General features: G+C 52.3%; 1 protein-coding gene across 2 annotated transcripts in view; it reads right to left on the bottom strand.

The window, feature by feature from the left end:
• Positions 1–13,520: 13,520 nt before the first annotated feature.
• PRKCD (protein kinase C delta) overlaps positions 13,521–19,484 on the bottom strand; it is a 31,158-nt gene continuing 25,194 nt past the window's right edge. For both annotated transcript variants that reach the window (XM_030811613.1, XM_030811614.1), the window contains 5 exons: positions 18,842–18,904; positions 17,394–17,532; positions 17,010–17,198; positions 16,232–16,360; positions 13,521–14,124 (listed from right to left, as the gene is read on the bottom strand). In XM_030811613.1, the coding sequence (XP_030667473.1) occupies positions 13,966–14,124; positions 16,232–16,360; positions 17,010–17,198; positions 17,394–17,532; positions 18,842–18,904 (679 nt within the window). In that variant the 3' untranslated portion in view covers positions 13,521–13,965. The remainder of the gene's footprint in view (positions 14,125–16,231; positions 16,361–17,009; positions 17,199–17,393; positions 17,533–18,841; positions 18,905–19,484) is intronic.

Here is a 19,484-nt window from a genome sequence, read left to right on the forward strand (position 1 = left end):
ATTATTGGTGTTGTTTCTATGTCAGTTTTAACTGATTGCTATTTCTCCTTTTTTTTTTTTTTTTTTTTTTTTTTTTTTTTTTTTTTTTTTTTTTTGAGACAGAGTCTTGCTCTGTTACCCAGGCTGGGGTACACTGGCGCGATCTCGGCTCACTGCAAGCTCTGCCTCCTGGGTTCACACCATTCTCCTGCCTCAGCCTCCTGAGTAGCTGGGACTACAGGCGCCCACCACCATGCCTGGCTAATTTTTTTGTATTTTTAGTAAAGACGGGGTTTCACTGTGTTAGCCAGGATGGTCTCGAACTCCTGACCTTGTGATCTGCCTGCCTCGGCCTTCCAAAGTGCTGGGATTACAGGTGTGAGCCACCACGCCCAGCCTTATTTCTCCTATTTCTTTTAATGCCTGGTAATTTTTTTTTTTGAGATGGAGTCTCATTCTGTCACCCAGGCTGGAGTGCAGTGGTGTGATCTCAGCCCATTGCAACCTCCGCCTCCTTGGTTCAAGCAAATTCTCCTGCCTCAGCCTCCTGAGTAGCCAGGACTACAGGCATGTGTCACCAGGCCTGGCTAATTTTTGTATTTTTAATGGAGGTGGGGTTTCACCATGTTGGCCAGGTTGGTCTTGAATGCCTGACTCCAAGTGATCTGCCCGCCTTGTCCTTCCGAAGTGCTGGAATTATAGGCATGAGCCACTGTGCCTGGCCAATGCCTGGCAATTTTTGACTGGGTGCCAGACATTGTGAATTTTGCCTTATTGGGTGCTGGATATTTTTTGTGTTCTCATAAATATTCTTAGGCTTAGTTCTACAATGATTTCTTGGAAATAGTTTAATACTTTTGGGTCTTGCTTCTAAGCTTTGTTAGGCAAGACCAGAACAGTATTTAGTCTAGGGTTAATTTTAATTTTTTTCCATGTTTGAGATAGGATCTTGCTCTGTTGCCCAGGCTAGAGTACAGAAGCAATCAGAGCTCACTGCAGCCTTGGACTCCTGGAATCAAGTGATCCTCCTGCCTCAGCCTCCTGAGTAGCTGGGACTACAGGTATGCACTACCACACCCAGCTAATTTTGTAATTTGTGTAGAGACAGGATCTTGCTATGTTGCCTAGGCTGCGGATTAATTTTTATCTGGTACTGAGGCAAAACCTCTCTAGGTGCTCTGCACAGTGATACCTTAATTATGCGGTTTCCAGTCTGGCATTGTTCCTAACCCTGTGTGAGTTCTGAGGATTGTTCACTTTAATTCATTCAGAGGGCTTTCTCCCCAGCCTTGGGTGGTTTCCTCAGATGCAAGCAATGATCAGTACTCAGTGAAGACTTGAGGAGGTGCCTCTGCAGGTTCCAGGCTTCTCTCTCTCTCTCTCTCTCTCTCTCTCTCTCTCTCTCTCGCTCTCGCTCTCGCTCTCGCTCTCGCTCTCGCTCTTGCTCTCTCTCTCTTGTCCCCAGTAGGATGCACTGTGAATTCTAGCCACCTTGGCTTGCCTGGACTGCCAGCTTCATCTACTCAACTTGGGAGTCCACTGGCCTCCACCTGGATCCCCCTCCCTGTCCCACAGCCTGGAGACCCTCTGCAGTCAGTAGAGCTGGGGCAGTCAGGGCTGAGCTCCCTCGTTTCCCATCTCTCAGATCACTGTCCTTTGTTCCTGATGCCCAGCATCTTCAGAACTGCTGTTTCATCCATTTTGTCTGGAGTTTTAGTTTTTCAGGCAGGAAGGAAAATACAGTCCCCTTTACTCCATCTCGACTGAAAGCAAAATTCCACATCATTTATTTGGATAAATTGTGGTAAATTTATATGATGGAATGCCATTCAATCATTAAAAGAAATGCACTTGACCAGTCCACAAAAGACCACGTATTACATGATTCCATTAACTTGTTGTTTTGAGATGCAGTCTTGCTCTGTTGCACAGGCTGGAGTGCAGTGGCATAATCTCGGCTCACTGCAACCTCTGCCTACCAGGCTCAAGCGATTCTCCCGCCTCAGCCTCCCAGGTAGCTGGGACTACAGGTGCCCGCCCATTACCGTGCCCAGCTATTTTTTCTTTTCTTTTTTATTTTTTTGAGACAGAGTGTTGCTCTGTGGCCCAGGCTGGAGTGCAGTGGTGCAATCTTGGCTCACTGCAACCTCCACCTCCTGGGTTCAAGCGATTCTCCTGCCTCAGCCTCCCGATTAGCTGGGATTACAGGCACGTGCCACCATGCCCAACTAATTTTTGTATTTTTAGTAGAGACAGAGTTTCACCACGTTGACCAGAATGGTCTTGAATTCCTGACCTCAGGTGATCCACCCGCCTTGGCCTCCCAAACTGCTGGGATTACAGGAGTGAGCCACCTCACCCAGCCTAGGGACTGCAATTTTATCTCTACTTGTTTCTTCATCTGGAACAGAATCACTATACTTTTTTAAAGGTCTGAATGTTTTCTGATTTTTTTTTCCTCTTCTGAGACAGAGTCCAGGCTGGAGTGCAGTGGCACGAGCTCAGCTCACTGCAATCTCCACCTCCCGGGTTCAAGCAATTTTCTTGCCTCAGCCTCCTGAGTAGCTAGGACTACAGGCGTGAGCCACCACGCCCAGCTAATTTTTGTATTTTTAGTAGAGATGAGGTTTCACCATGTTGGCCAAGCTGGTCTCAAACTCCTGACCTCGTGATCTGCCTGCCTTGGCCTCCCAAAGTGCTGGCATTACAGGTGTGAGCCACCGCACCCAGTTTTTTTTTTTTTTTTTTTTTTTTTTTTTGACACGGTCTCACTCTGTCACCCAGGCTAGAGTGCAGTGGCACAATCACAGCTCATTGCAAACTTGACCTCCCAGGCTCGAGTGATCCTCCCGCCTCAGCTTCCCAAGCAGCTGGGACCAAGGTGCACCACCATGCCTGGCTAATTTTCTAAGAGATAGAGTCTCACTATTTTGCCCAGGCTGATCTCGAACTCCTGGGCTCAAGTGATCGTCCCACCTGGAAATCATGTCACAACTCACAAAATGCTAGGATTAGAGAGGTGAGCCACCATGTTTTCCTAATAAGACAGCTTGTTAGATAAATCACTCATTTTCCCTCATGCCAGCTGCCCTTCCATACCCTGCAGGTGCAGCACCCTGCTGAGGCCACCAGCCCAGTGCTTTGGTTTGACTTCCCATCGCCAATGCAGAAAACCACTAGAGTTTAACAAACAACTTTTCCTCTTCTCTTGAAGTTTGTCTTTTGCTTCCACTGAAAAAACTCAACTTTCCTGCCACCCCTGCCTGTACTCCATCTCCTCCAACCTTCTAAAAGCCCCCGGAAAAGCCTGTGGAGCTGGTTGGGGAGCCATCAGTAGTACCCCTGTGGGCACAGCTGCCCCCATGCCTCCACCGGTGGCCGCTGCTCCGCCCTCTCTCCCCAGACAGGTTGTCAAGCTGCCGCTGCCATGAATTCTCCCATCAGCACAGCCACTGCCTGCTGCCTCCAACAAGAAATTCCAGGCTCATTATAACCTCCACCTGCTGGCCACAGCAACCGCCTCTTAGCGCACCAAGTGGCAGTGGTTAAACTACTTTATTAAACCCATCATCTCACCTCTACTGGCTCCCCCTCACTGAGAGCTCACTTTTGATCCAGCCTCACACAGGCTGAAATAGGACTAAATTAGGCTTGGCCTCGGCAGTGCCGGTGCTGCACCAATGGCTGGCCAGAGGTGGGAGCAGAGATGCTGTTCCTCAGGGGACCGCACGTCCTTGGGCCAGGGTGCCTGGTTGTTGGGCCAGGATTCCCAGGGTCATGCACACCCCTGCCTTTGCCCAGCTCCCCGGGCTTTCCTCAGGCTGGTTCCTCTGCCTGGGACTGCCTGACCCCAGCATCTCGCCTACTCATTCTTTCTAACTTTTAAAAACTGTGAAATGTCATATCCATAAAGAAAAGCACATAGAACAAAAGAACAGTATAACAAATTATTATAAAAGGACACCTGGGTAACCAGCCATCAGATCAAGAGTCAGAACACCTACATGTTCTTTAAAAGACACTTTAAAAAATTATGGCTCATTTGGAACACAGAGACAAGCACAGAGACTAAAACAGACAACGAGCATCCTCATCTGTGTGTCTCTTGAGGCCACCAAGGCTGTCCCCAGCGGGGACACTGCTGGTCTTCAGTGCTCATAGAGTGCCAAATGACTTTCCAGGAGAATGGGGCCAACTTGCATTCCCACTGCTGCGAAATAGCGCCTCCCTCCTACCCCCGCTCTGCCCAACACCTACACCTACCACCAGCACTGGGTATTATCAGACATGAAAAGTTTTGCCAGACTGACTGTGAGAGCTACTCATTCTTTGGGTCTCAGGATTACATGTTCCTCCTGATGCAGGGCAGATGAGCCTCAAAACTGGGGCTTAGCCTGGGAGGGTTCTTGGCTTTACCCAAGAAAGAATCCAAGGCCAAGCAGTGGTGTTAGACAGCAATTTCTTTTTTTGAGACAGTCTCCCTTTGTTGCCCAGGCTGGAGTGTAGTGGCACAATCTTGGCTCACTGCGACCTCTGCCTCCTGGGTTCAAGTGGTTCTCCTGCCTCAGCCTCCCGAGTAGCTGGGATTACAGGTGCCCACCACCATGCCTGGCTAATTTTTGTATTTTTGTATTTTTAGTAGAGACAGAGTTTCACCATGTTGGCAGGCTGGCCTTGAACTCCTGACCTCAGGTGATCCGCCTGCCTCTGCCTCCCAAAGTGCTGGGATTACAGGTGTGAGCCACTGCACCCGGCGGACAGCTATTTCTATGGAAGCAGCAGCATGCAGCAGCAGCGGAGGCACTGCTCCTTGCAGGGCAGGGGTACCCCACAGGCACTGTGCCCTGAGTAGCCACTCAGAGGCCGTTCTGCAGTCAAATTTATACCCACTTTTAATTACATGCAAATTAAGAGGTGGATTATGCAGAAAGCTTTAGGAAAAGAGTGGTAACTTCCAGCTCATTGGGTCACTGCCATGGAAAAGGGTGGTAACATCTGGGTGTTGTCGTGGCAACAGTAAACTGACATGGCACACCAGCAGTTGCATATTACAGAAAACTGCTTGCCCCCTCCCTTTTAGCTAGTCCTCAATTTGGTCCAGTGTCCGAGTCCCACCTCCAGAGTTAAGTCCCACCTCCTACTTTACCCACTTCCAGGAGACCTTCCCTGGTTGCCATGGCCCACCCAGGAAGAGCCAGCACCTCCTCTGTGTGCCCACAGCCTGGGTGGGCACTCCTCATCCCCACACCACCACGTACTGTGATCGTCTTTATGCACCTGCCTCCCTGCTGAGGGCATGAGTTCTGTTTCTTGTGTCAGCTTCCCACCATCCTGCAGAGCCCCCAACATGCCATCACAGAGTGAATTAATGAGTCCAGCCTTCATTTCAAGGTCAAGACCACTAATGCACTAAAGCCTCCAGTACCAGATCTGCCCTTAGTAGCTGCTCAAGAAACATCAGCTCAACCTGCACATTCATGCCCCAGATGCTACCAGTAGGGGGTACATTTGGGGGTCTCCAGGTTGCTCTGCAGCTGAGCCTCTGGAATAGGCTGGGGAAGATCATGAGGGTGGAGGCAAGGGAGCTCAGCATGGGCTGTAAGACCAAACAGGGGCAGAGAAGGGGGCCATGTCGCAGGTGTCAGCTGCTCTTTCTACTGCTGCTGCAACTTTCCATGGAATTTTGTGACAGTGGTAATTACCGCCTTTCCTAGGGTTTGATTTTAATTTGTGCTAAGAACTGGGGTATTTGACATTCAAATTTTCTTTCTTGCAATTTAAACTCACATGAGGCCCACTTGCTATTCCTACCAATCTTAGACACATTTTCTGCTGTGGAGCTGGCTGCTGGCCCAAAGCCCATAGTGAGAGGAGGAGTGAAGGCCCCTGTTTCAGGGACTGGAGCGCACTGCTGACTCATGACTCAGGGCTCTGTACCCCACTCTCATGCTAGGAAAAGCGTGTCCCCTTCCTACAGAATTCCTTACGCTTACAGCACTGTTATGAAGAGATAACGTATGACGACATGTGAAATGTTCATGGAGTTAAGAATCACATTCTTACATTTCTGGGTGCTTGGCTGCAGTGTGAGTTTTCCATGCATTGACCTCTTAACAACCATATACTATTATGCACATGCTGCAGATGAGGAAACTGAGGCTAAGAGAGGCTAAACAGCCTGCTCAGGGCCACACAACTGGGATGGGGCAGGCAGGTGTAGACCCAGATTTGACTCTGAGCCCTCGTCCTGTGGTTTGGCCATCAGCACTGCCACCTCCTGCCACATGCCAGGCAGAGTATGCCTATGGGTCCATTATAAACAGGGGCATTTGATATCAAGCAATTCACAAACCAGAGCTAGGGTTTAAAGACTTTTTTTTCAAAACATGCCTTTTTTTCCGGACAGGGTATTCAAGAACAATTAAGCTAACAAAATCCATTTTTGATTCAATGCAAATATTTTGTGAAGCATATTATTTTTAACTTATTATTCATGCAAAGTTTGTCTAAACTGGCTTAACTGTTTCTCAACTCATGATTTACAACACAAAGTGGCTTGGAGAGGCCTTGCCAATGCTACTGATGGCAATGGGCTGCCTAATGGGCTGGGTCCTGCTGCCGCTGCCCTTTTTGAGACAGAGTCTCACTCTGTTGCCCAGGCTGGAGTGCAGTGGCACGATCTCGGCTCACTGCAATCTCCACCTCCTGGGTTCAAAGGATTCTCCTGCCTCAGCCTCCCAAGTAGCTGGGATTACAGGCGCCTGCCACCATGCCTGGCTAATTTTTTTTTGTATTTTTAGTAGAGATGGGGTTTTGCCATATTGGCCAGGCTGGTTTAAAACTCCCAACCTCAGTGATCCGCCCACCTCGGCCTCCCAAAGTGCTGGGATTACAGGCATGAGCCACTGTGCCCGGCCGCTGCCCTGCTCTTGAGCCGGGTCCCCACCCTCGGCTGGGGCAGCTGGCCTCCACCACCCACCTGCTGGAGAACGTGAACTCTAAGGCCCTGGGCTTTGGTCATCTGCCACCGTTAGTGCCACAGGCAGCACTAGAGGCCACTCCTAACCTTACCTACTTCTTATCCTTGTCCCTCCTCATACCAGAGCAGGGGAGGGGAAAAGAGAATGAGAGGCAGGTTGTGCTGGGGTGGAGCGAGCACTCAGTGGACACTCAGTATTCATTCACTCACCTGTGCTCACTCCTCAACATTGACTGGACACACACCACATGCTGGCCTCACTGTGGGCTTGCAGTGGGTAGAAAAGACACTGAGTCAGGATTCTGCCCTCTAGGAGGTAGCATGTTGGGGACACAGCTGGCTGTTCTCTTTGAGGGTCTCCCTGCATCCCTGCCACTACCTTCCTGTGCAACACTAGCCCAACCCCTTCTCCTCTCTGGCCTCAGCTTCCCCACTGTGAATCCATGGAGATCCTCACTAGAGATCCATAATCTCCAAGGGTCCTTCCAGCTCCAAGTCAGCCTGCCTGTGCCCATCGTTGCTGCCCTCTGCTGTCCCTGCCTGCCACTGGCTCACTTCTCTCTTATTGGACCCTCTGAGGACAGGAGCAGGGTAGGGAGCCCTCGTGTTCTCTGACAGTTCCTGAGCAAGCCCAGGAAAAGAAGAATGTCCTGTTGTCTCTATAGGAAACATGACAAGGGAACCAACTCGCAGACAGAAGGAGCCCCCATTCCAGAGCTGTAGGCCACATCACTCAACCTCTCAGAGCCTTGGTTTACTCACCGGTAAAAGGGGAGAGTCCCAGCCGTTTCCTCACGGGGCTGTTGTGAGGATGAACTGCAGGCAACCATGCAGGAAAAGCATCAAGCACAGTGCTTGTCCCAGGGTGTTCTGACATGGGCTCTCAGGCCACACACCATGAGTGCCAGGCACAGTCATGCCTGTTGAGTGATGATCGTCAAGGTCCTGGCGCACAGCAGCCACCTGTTCCATGAAGGAATATACAAATTTGGGAACAGAGCGCAGCACTGCCCACCCTACTCACAGCTCCTGCGTCCACCACCCCAGGTGAAACTGATAGAAAGCTAAACTCCCCTCTCCTAAGAAGAAAAAGGAAAAGTACCTTCCCCAAAGCTCTGAGCTTTGTCCAGTACTTAATGTGGGCTGAGCAGCAAATGTCAGGGCCTTCAGAGTTATGTATTTCAGGACAGAGACAGAGAAGAAATTAGGAGTCTTTGTATTAGTCTGTTCTCACACTGCTAATAAAGACATATCGGCCAGGTTCAGTGGCTCATGCCTGTAATCCCAGCACTTTGGGAGGCCAAGGCAGGCAGATCACCTGAGGTCAGGAATTCGTGCCCAGCCTGGCCAACATAGTGAAACCCCATCTCTACTAAAAATACAAAAATTAGCCAGACGTGCTGGCAGGTGCCTGTAATCCCAGCTACTTGGGAGGCTGAGGCAGGAGAATTGCTTGAACCTGGGCGGAGGAGGTTGCAGTGAGCCAAGATTGCACCACTGCACTCCAGCCTAGGCGACAGAGCAAGACTCTGTCTCTAAATAAATAAATAAGGCTGGGCACGGTGGCTCACGCCTGTAATCCCAGCACTTTGGGAGGCCATGGCGTGAGGATCACCTGAGGCCAGGAGTTCAAGACCAGCCTGGCCAATATGGTGAAACCCCATCTCTACTAAAAATACAAAAATTAGCCGGGCGTGGTGGCAGATGCCGGTAATCCCAGCTACTCGGGAAGCTGAGGCAGGAGAATCGCTTGAACCTGGGAGGTGGAGGTTGCAGTGAGCCAAGATCGCGCCATCGCACTCCAGCCTTGGTGACAGAGTGAGACTCCATCTCAAAAAAAAAATAAATAAAAAATAAAATAAAGACATACCTGAGACTGGATAATTTATAAAGGAAAGCATTTTAATTGACTCGCAGTTCTGCATGGCTGGGGAGGCCTCAGGAAACTTAATTGTGGCAGAAGGTGAAGCAAACACGTTCTCCACGTGGCGGCAGCAAGAAGTGCAGAGCGAAGTGGGGGTGGTGGGGATGCCCCTTATAAAACCATCCAATCTCGTGAGAACTCACTATCATGAGGACAGCATGGAGGTAACCGCCCCCATGATTCAATTACCTCCCACTGGGTCCCTCCCACGATACCTGGGGATTATGGGAACTACAGTTCAGGATGAGATTTAGGTAAGGACACAGCCAAACCATATCAATCTTCTAAGGCCCACTTAAGAAGCCTGATTTAGGAACTGGCGTTCAAGTTCTGAAGACTTAAATCACTGAGGCTATGTGAAGGGCTGATTCAATCTGACGACCAGACCCAAGGAGTGCCCCAAACCTTACATGTCTTGGCCTGATCTGGGCTGTGCTGACTCAGGCCTGGCTCTCACCTTTGGGGGCCTTTCTTTGTCCCCACTCCTTTTCTTTGCTGCCGGGTCTTGTATTTTCAGCTGCATGTATCTCCCCCTGCCCCAGCCTAAGGAGATAAAGTGCCTGGGAGGATGGTCAGCACTCAGGAAACCACAACCAGCTCCCCAGCCTCCGACATCACAGTCGTCCGGGGTCACGTGCTGGGCACAGTCAGGGTGCAGGAGAGAGCTGAAGATCCCATCCAGCTTTGAGGGAGGCCGAGGAAGAGGCAGGTGCACGGTGAGTTCATGGGCACAGTGGCTCACGCCCGTAATCCCAACAGTTTGGGAGGTTGAGGCGGGAGGATTGCTTGAGCTCAGGAATTTGAGACCAGTCTGGGTAACATGGTGAAACCCCAACTCTACCAAAAATACAAAATTAGCCAGGCAGGGTGGCACATGCCTGTGGTCCTAGCTACTCCGGAGGCTGAGGGTAGGAGGATTGCTTGACAAGCCCAGGCGGTCGAGGCTGCAGTGAGCTGTGATGGCACCACTGCACCCCAGCCTGGGTGACAGGTCAAGACCCTGTCTCTAAATTAATTAATTAATAATAAATGGGGGAATGTGGCTGTGACGTTGGAATGGTTGAATTTAGGGCCGTCCGGAGATTCTAAAAATACCAGGGAGCTGTCTAGCTGTAACCTCCACGTCTCTGAGCCTCTCCAAAATGGTCACCCAGTACCTCTTTGTTGAAATATTTCCCCAGGGAGTAGTGACATGAAGTGGGAAAGCCAGCTCTCCCTTCCGCGGGGGTCCTCCCCTCCTGGGGTCTGCGGCCTCAGCGCCCGCGAGCTGGCCGCCAGAGGGCGCTGTAGCCCAGCTGGGGCCGCGTGCTTTCCGCACCGTTCTTCCCTGGCCACCAATCCTCCGCCCGTGGTCCTTGCGCAGGCGGGGCGCAGGTTGCGGAGGGGTGCTCGGGCCTCTGCGGGCCACGGCTGGGCCATACAGGCAGGTGACTTCGCCTTCCAGGGTGTGGCCTGTTCAGAGTAGCACTTTCTGGCTTCACCAGGATGACTGGGCAAAATGCAGATTCCCCAACTGGCTCTGGATCTTGGCGCAGGTGGGACCGCAGGGGTAGCTTTCAAAGTACTGATGCGCGGCCCTCCACAGATCACCACGTAAGCAAACCAGGGCAGCCTGGCATCGGCTTCCAGTGATAGCCAGGGCTGAGACCCGCTGGTTAGAACTTGACATAGGACCAGCACACGCTGAATTTGGGAGCCACTGCCTTAAAAGGACTTGGGGTCTGGGCAGTCCATTCATTCATTCATTCATTCATTCACCCATTCATTCATCCATCCATCCTTCATCTCTGCAGCCCTTCCCTGTGCCTGAGACCTTGGGTGCCCTCAGAGCTGGCCCGTGGAACCACAGGGTAGAATCTGGCTGCATCTTTGATTCTCTCAATGGCTCTTTTTGCCGATCACTTGGCCCTGAACCACTTTCCACACCAGGAGAAACCAGTTCCCCGGCTGCTGGGCCTTCTGCTTGCTTCCAGTTTTTCCATTAATCCATGCAGTGGTGGGCTTCCTGGCAAGCCTCCTGGGGCCCTTGGGTGAAGTTCCCAGGTAGCTCTGCCTGAAAGGCACCACTGGGTCATGAGGTGGGTGCATTTAACTGCCCACCTGCAGTCCAGTTAGAAGGCTTGCACTCGAAGTGCAGTGTGCAGTGGACAGGCCTGCTCTTCTGAGCATGTTTCATCCCACCGGGGCACGGGGCCACAGTGGCTGCTGTTTCCTATGCACCTAGTGCATGCTGAGCTCATGCCCTGCACTTGGAGACATCATCACAGTCCACGGCAGCCAGCAGCCATCGTGGTAATCCCCATTTTACAGTAGAAGTTAGGGCACTGGGAGGTTAAGTCAGTTACTGAGGTCACACAACCAGGGACATGCACAGTTCAAACCCAGGGCTGTCTAGTAGCCGAGCCCGTGCTCCTGCCTCCAGGCCCTCCTGCACCTATGCTGCTCGGCCCAGCACTGATGGGGCACTCAGCTCTGTTTGGCCCTTGCAGGGCGGGGGGCAGGCTGGCTGCTGCTCGAATACCTACTTGGCAGGTAGGAGGCAGGGCAGTCTGCCTGCTTCAGGGTACCCAGGTCCCAGCAAAAGTGTAGTTCAGGGCCCAGCCTTAAGAGGCATTTCCTGAGGCTGCTGGGTCAGGACTGGCACCCACCCAATGGCTGGGAATGGGCCTGGAATGGTGTAGCCTCCCAGGCGGTTTGGCAGTGTCCCCAGCAGCTGCTTCCTGTCCTGGGCTGCTTGAGGTGGACCTCACGGGCCCAGCCCCTGTCCTTTCCTGGGCTCTGCCTCGCACCACTGAGTATCAGCAACAGTCCTACAGGGGCCCGCCAGAGTCAGTTCCATGAGGCAGCGGGATTAATGGTCTGGTTTTACAGATGAGGAAACTGAGGCCCATGAAGGAATTCATCGAGTGCATGTTATGTAGGTAGCAGAGCAGAATTCAAACCCCAGGCTTCTGATTCCAGGCACCATGTTCTTCCCACCACCCTCCACTGCCTCTGGCTGATAAACAAGCTATTCCCCGGTTCCACACGGGAGGAGACTGGGCTCGAGGTGCAAGGCTCCGCTTTGGTGCTTCAGGAGGACGCTGGGAGGCTCTGAGTTCAGACACCAACCACGTTTTTGTTCTAACCTCCCTCTGAATGGCTCCATGGGGGTTCTTGGGGAATGTGTGTGTTGTGGCAGAGGCAGGGAACAGGGGGCCCCCAGGCACCTCCTCTGGGCTCCTGCAGCCCCAGTGTCCCAGAACAGAGCCTATGCCATGCTGCCAGTTCCTCCACCTGTGAGCCAACAGGATGAGCACTTCTGAGGTTTTCCCTGCTGTCCTGGACACCCAGGCTGGCCCAAGGCAGAGCAGGAATTCAAGAGGAAGTTTCCTTGAGAAGACAGGTGGGGAGGAGAAGGGGACATTTGGTCTCTTTGGGGAGAGTTTGGCCCCCATCCCTGCAGCCCCCTCCCTGGGCCAGCACCAGCCCCATACCATCCCACCCTCTCCGGTTGTGGAAACTTGTACCTCAGCCCAGAAAAATGAACTTGCTGGAAGTCAGCTGCTTGCCTGCCCAGGCCAGCCAATCCGATGCTAGGAGTGCCTCGCCCCCCTCTAGGGACAGAGGGCCAGGGCTGGACCAGAGGAGCTGAAGAGCAGGCTCTGCCTGAGACCGGTGCCCCAGAAAGCAGGGCGGGAACAGAAAAAGGGAGAGGTAGCGAGGGAGGTGGAAGCAACGAAAAGCCAGGAGAGGGGGAGACATGGAGACGGTGGGGAGGAGGGCAGAGCAGACGCACTGTCTCCAGCTGCGCACACTTGGGGGGTGCCAGCGCCTCCTGGTCTCCCGGAGCCATTCCTCACCTGCACGACAGGCACACTGGAGCACGTCTGTCAACCTTGGCCCAGTCACTCAGCATTTTTCCACCTTTCTCTCCCACCCTGCCTGTCTCTCCTTCCCCAGGTAGGCAAAAGCTGCTATGATATAGATTCTAGAACTTAGACACAGACTCCTCTGCGGCAAAGGCAGGGATAAATGGTAATGAGATGAGGAGTTACAGCTATGGTCTCCTTGCCTTGTCCCCATTTTAGAGGAAACTGAGACTTTTTCTCCTTCTTCTTCTTTTTTTTTTTTTTTTTTAAAGAGACAGGGTCTCGCTATGTCGTCCAGGTTGGTCTCAAACTCCTGGGCTCAGGCAGTCCTCCCACCTCAGCCTCCCAAAGGGCTAGGATTATAGGTGTAAGCCACCACGCCCACCCAATACTGAGGCTTAAAATGATCAAGTGACGTGCCCACATCCTTTGGCTACTCTGTGATTTAAATCCAGATATGCCTGAAGCCTGAGCTGTATTTTCTTCCTCTCCCTTGTCCTCCTCCCTCATCTGGGGCCAGCCTCAAAGCCTCTGCTCATGCCTTCTACTTCTCTGCCCTTCCAGAAACAGCTACAGCTGGTCCCATCACCCCACAGAGACATCTGGGGCTCCCTGTCGCCACCCAGAAAAGCTGTCTGCCTTAGGCCCAGGGTCCTGGGGCCAGAGGAAACCCATAAATACAAACACATTTGCATGAAGGCCCAGCAGTTAGCTTCCGGGCCAGTGCTACCAAAAGTGGGAGTGGCCGCCACCAGCTTCCTGGGACAAACCTGTCCTGACAACCAGGTTGGTACCATTTGGTGTTTATTTAGACACACAAATAAAAGAACCTGGTGGTTCAAACAGCTTGTGCTCCTTTTTTTTTTTGTCATATATATATTTTTTTGAAAAAGATCAACATATCACCAGTTCCCCATAGTTTTTCTCTACTAAGCAATATATACAGCCTATTATATATATGTCTATATATATAATATATATTTTCAATAGATAACTACATTCAAGTAATGAAACACAGGATTTACAATTTCCCTCCGAGGGCAGAGGAAAAGCAGATTCACACACAGTTCACAGAGGAAGTACCATGACAGCCCAACCAGACAGGAGCCAAGGACGCTCTGAGGGCAGGGGCGGGGCCAGCAGCAGAAGTCACCACAGTCCCACTGGTGCTTATCGTGGGAAGCGGGCAGGTGTGGGTGGAGGGCGGGGCTAGCCTGCTCTGTCCAGGAACCTCAATCTTCCAGGAGGTGCTCGAATTTGGGGTTCACAAAGGAGAAGCCGGCGAATGCAGACTGGTCCATGGAGTCAATGAGGTTCTTGTCGCTGTAGGAGAGGCGCGCCTTCTCGTTCAGGAACTCCTGGTCGAAGTTGCTGTAGTCTCTGGGGGACTTCTACAAGCAGAGGGCAGGGGTGAGCGAACAGGACCTAGGGAATGGCCCTCCGGACACCCCAGGCAGGAGTCCCTGCAGGGCTGGGCCAGGCCAGAGCTGTCCTCACCCGGAACAGAAGATGGAGCCTCCCCTAGCAGCCTGAAAGGAGCCCCATGGGAAGGGGGCTGCCATTTCCCTAAGAGGATGAGGAAAGTGACCAGGGAGCTCTGGGCCTGGGTTAGGAGAGGTGGTAGCCTCCTGCTCAGGGGCCACCAAATCACAGCCCAGGGAGGCTCACTCACCACTTGTTTTTGTGGGGACCACAAGCTAAGAATGGCTTTCACATTTTTAAATGGTTGGAAAAAAAAATCAAAAGAAAAATATTTCATGACATGAAAATTAGGTGAAATTCAAAATTTCACTTTCCATAAATAAAGCTGTTGTAATACACAACCATGCCCATTTGTTGACGTACTGTCTACGCCTGCTTTGAGACCATCAAGCCTGAAAAGCCCAAAATATATACTATCAGGCTGTTTACAGGAGAAATTTGCTGATTCTCTGCTCCTGAGGATATGATGGGACGGTAATACAAAGAGACCACAAGCTGGTGGCCCTTCAGCCAAACTGAACTGGCAAGTACAATCATTTTGGCTTGTACTGGGTTTTAATGGAATTTGAACCTATATTTTATTTATTTATTTATTTATTTAGAGATGGAGTCTCACTCTCTTGCCCAGGCTGGAGTGCAGTGGCACGCTCTCGGCTCACTGCAACCTCTGCCTCCTGGGTTCAAGCGATTCTCCTGCCTCAGCCTCCTGAGTAGCTGGGATTACAGGCATGCACCACCGTACCCGGCTAATTTTTATTTTTTGTAGTAGAGATGGGGTTTCACCATGTTGGCCAGGCTAGTCTCGAACTCCTGACCTCAGGTAATCTGCCTGCCTCAGCCTCCCAAAGTGCTGGTGTGGGCCACTGTGCCCGGCCTGAACCTATATTTTAAAATTGAGCAATACAGCATAAAAATCCAGATTTCCAGCTTCTTGTGAAAACTGGCAGATTAAAGAAGCCCTGGGCCCACTTCCTGCCCACTCTTGGTGCTGAGAGCCCCCTGGATAGCCCCTGCCCCACTGACAAGGGGTACATCACACCTGCTTTGTGTTTCTTAGTGCAGAGAAGGAAATCTATCAAAAGTGAGACCGAAAGCAGGCTGTGTGATTTTCTTGCAGCTGGCCTAGCCTGTCAGTTACATGCTTAGCCAGGACACGTCTGGGTTTGAGGTCCCTGGTGTAGGGGAAGTGCTCTGTAGCCTCAAAGTACAAATGTGGGGCGCATTACACAGGCTGCCCAGTGGGAACTGTGTGCCCTGGTGGAGGAGGGGAATCAAAGGAGATAAACGGAGTGGGAAGGAAGAACTGTGGTCACAGAGGGGCCACACAGCCCCAACTATCTTAGTGGCCCCACCTGCCTCTGCTCTCAGGCTGGTTCCTTGGTGGCCCTGTAGCTTCTGGGCCTGTGAGTGAACCATCCCCTCTTCGACCTGGAATGCCTCCCAGCTGTCCCTTGTCTCACTTCTTCCAAGGGGGCCTCTCAGACCCACCCTCTTCTCTGCCACCTGGGCTCCTGCTGACAGACCCACTCAATAGCAACTGATCATGTGTCCTGGGGCATCTCTTATACTGTCATCTCATATCACAAATTGTCATCGGTGTGCAAGTTTCTTATCTCTCCAACTAGCTGAGAGCTCCTCCAGTTCTGGGACTGCGTCTCCTACTCTGCTGTGCAGCCCAGCACTGTGCTCTGCATTCAACAGGGACTCAGGATTCCCCATATGTATTGGAAAATGGATTGAATGGAGCGATAAAGTGAGGTCTTAACTCTATTTCCCAAAACAGCGTCCTCTGCATACAGTGGGATCCACAGTCCCCAGTGTGTGCTGAATGACTGAGTCAGGAGGGAGAGGATGAGAATACAAGGGCAGCGGCTGTGACTGAACATGCTGTGGAGATCGGGGAAGTAGACTTGCTGGAAGAAGGGAGAGGTAGAAAGCGTGTGAATGATGCAGGAGAGAGGGAGGGCAGGGGAGGAGGAGCCCAGCCCGAAGGCAGCGCAGGGCAGGATCACATACCACTTTGGGCCTGAAGGGTGGCTCCAACCTCCGCTTTTCCAGCAGAGTCCAGTTTATGGTCTTGAAGAAGGGGTGGATTTTGATGTTTCCAGTCACTCCCAGCCTCTTGGTTGGTTCCCTTTCAAAGAGCTGCAACCCAGCAGGGACCCTGGTTAGCACCCGAGGGCCATGGGAAATTGGAGCTTCAGCAAATCCCCAGCAGGCCCAGGGATGCAAAGCCAGGCTTGCCCCAGCCCCAGTCAGCCTGGGGAACGGTGGGGCTGAGGGAGGCCACTCTGGCCTGCAGTGCTCCCAGTTCCCCCAGAGATCACAGGGTCTGGGCTGGACATCCGCGACTCTGCTGGTGGGACTTTTTATTGAGTATTTACTATCTGCCTGGCCCACAGCTGAGCATCATATGTTTCTATTTTCTTCCCAACAACTCTGTGAGGCAAGTCTGCTCATAGCCCCATTTTACAGATAAGGAGACAAACTCAGAGGTTAAGTGACCAACTAGTCCCAGGCAGAGCCAGCGTTTGGCCTCGGGTCTGTCTGTCTCCTGACCCTGGGCCCTTAGTCACCATGTCAGGCTGATTCTATGCACAGGACTCAGACAGGAGTTCCTGGGAACATGGTGAGAGAGCAATACCCCGTATGTTAGGACTGCGGCACCACTGAGGCTGCCATTCCAGAGACAGGAAGCTCCTCACCCGAAGCCCAGTGTCTGCCAGCCCCTGCCCCAGCCCAGCCCCCGCCCCAGCCCAGCCCAGCCCAGCCTAGCCCAGCCCAGGGCCTCTACCTTCTCCAGGATGTCCTTGGACTCCTTGGTGATCCAGCGGGGATAATGTGGCGTGTCCACACGGATGGACTCGAAGAGTTCATCCTCATCATCACCATGGAAGGGGGACTGGCCAATCAGCATCTCGTACAGAAGGACCCCGAAAGACCACCAGTCCACAGAGAATGTGTACTTCAGGCCCTGTAGGATCTTGGGGAGGAGCAGCAGGTCAGCAGGAGCTGAGGTGCTGAGGCTGAGAGGGGCCCCTGGGCACGAACCCTAGCCAGGCCGCCTCAGCCTATGGGCTTTGGCTTGGACATCACTGCCCTTGGGAAGCCTTCCCTGGCCCACCGTGGGGAGGCAAGGTGCCTGACTGAGCGGGGGGCTGGAAGGGTATCGGCTCACCTCAGGGGCGATATAGTCAGGGGTGCCGCAGAAGGTGCTGGCCCGGTTCTCCCCGAATATGTTCTCTTTGCACATCCCAAAGTCGGCAATCTTGATGTGGCCATCCCGGTCCAGCAGCACATTGTCCAGTTTGAGGTCCCTGAGGACAGGGGACAGGTAAGAGTCAGCAGGGGACATTTCTTCTCCTTCCCAACCCTGCCCCCCATGTCCTAATTTTCAGCCATATTAGTCCAGGACTGTCCCCAAGGGTACAAGGGAATGAGAAACAGAAAAGGAAGCGAAGGAGAAAGAGATCCTAAAAACAGGTGCTTCTTGCAAGTCCCCTACTGTGTGCTAAACGCTGGGCGTACACTACCCTACTTCCTGAAGCCCAAATGGGGCTCAAACAGGTGATGTCACTTGCCCAGGGTCCCCTAGCAGTCAGCAGCAGAAGTGACCCCCAGGTTCAGGTTTGTCTACTTCCCAAAGGCAGAGACCATGTCTATATTTAGTAATTAGTCATTTGAGTAGATACTTAATGCATATGGGCACTAGAAATGGCAAACAGTACGAAGTCTGCCTTCCACTGAGCTCAATCATGAGGCTCTCCTTAGAGCAATTCTAGGCATGGACAAGCATATGGCAGCATGCAGCTCGCTCCCACCTTTTTTTTTTTTTTTTTTTGAGACACAGTCTCATTCTGTCACACAGGCTGGAGTGCGGTGGCATGATCTCAGCTCACTGCAACCTCCGCCTCCCGGATTCAAGCAATTCTCCTGCCTCAGCCTCCTGAGTAGCTGAGATTACAGGCATCCACCACCATGCCCAACTAACTTTTGTACTTTTTAGTAGAGACAGGGTTTCACCATGTTGGTCAGGCTGGTCTTAAACTCCTGACCTCAGGTGATCTGCCCACCTTGGCCTCCCAAAGTGCTGGGATTACAGGCGTGAGCCATCGCGCTCAGCCTCCCTCCCACATTTTAAAGCCTGAATGCTAATATTCGATATACACTCTCCCACAGGTTGTTTTTCCACTTAACAACATATCTTGGCATTATCCCACATCAGTACACAGAGCCTGACCTCAGCCTTTTTGGTGGGTGTACAGTTCCCACCATAAGATGGAATCATAACTTATTAGATGAGACTTTATGGAACCAGTCCCTTCTGGCAGAAGCTTAGATGACTCGATGGGGCTTCAGAGCGAGACTGATGGCTCCAAGGATGGGTGGGACGATGGTGTCAAATATGGGCAGTGAGTTCCTAGTCCCTGGAGCTGAGCCAGCCTCAAATGGTGGCCACAGGAATGCTAAGACCAGGGTGGAAGGCATAGGCAAATACCCAGCTAAAAATTGATTTCCAGCAGAGAAGGAACTGGAGTTGGGGGGATCCTGCTTGGAGCATTTCAGAAGATATGATGGGGCTGGAGCCTCCCCTCCCGAGAGCCCCCGCTGCCCTAACCCCCGCACCTGTAAATGATGCCCTTGCTGTGTAGAAACTGCAGTCCACACATTATCTCAGCGGCATAAAACCTGGGCAAGAGAGAAGGACAAAGTGTTCCGGGATCTCTGCCAAGCAGCCTCTGCTTCTCCTCGGGCCTTCAACCCCACTTCCAGGGGCAAGAAATGCTGCAAATAACTCCACGGACAACCTGAGCATGATCAAGTACATCTTGCATCAGGCAAGTGGGGGCTGGCAGCCCAGGCAGAAAGTTCTGAAGGGAAAGCTCTCAGTGAGCCAGTTCTCTAAGAGTGTATGCATTTATATGCACGTACGTATGTGTTTGCATGCATACACACACACACACACGGTTAGTTTGGGGTAAGGGGCATGTGAATGGGGAAAAGCAGGTCTGGGGGCCACGCACCAGGGTCCTGTGTCCTGTGTCATGCAGGACCACCATTTGCAAGGCTGCCCTGGCTGTGGCCCACAGAGGGGCCAGGAGCCAGAGTATTTGCGCTGTGCCCCCAGCCGCAGCTCACTTGCCACTCATGGCTTCCTGTGTGATGTGGACCCAGGCTACCCCCACATCTCCCCAGCTGCTGCTCTAGCCCAGGCTGGCTTTTCTAGGGAGAGGGAAGAAGGCATGGAGGGCAGACTGGCAGTGGGCTC

The sequence above is a fragment of the Nomascus leucogenys genome, chromosome 4 (assembly GCF_006542625.1).
Source record: "Nomascus leucogenys isolate Asia chromosome 4, Asia_NLE_v1, whole genome shotgun sequence".
Classification (NCBI taxonomy): Eukaryota; Metazoa; Chordata; class Mammalia; order Primates; family Hylobatidae; genus Nomascus; species Nomascus leucogenys.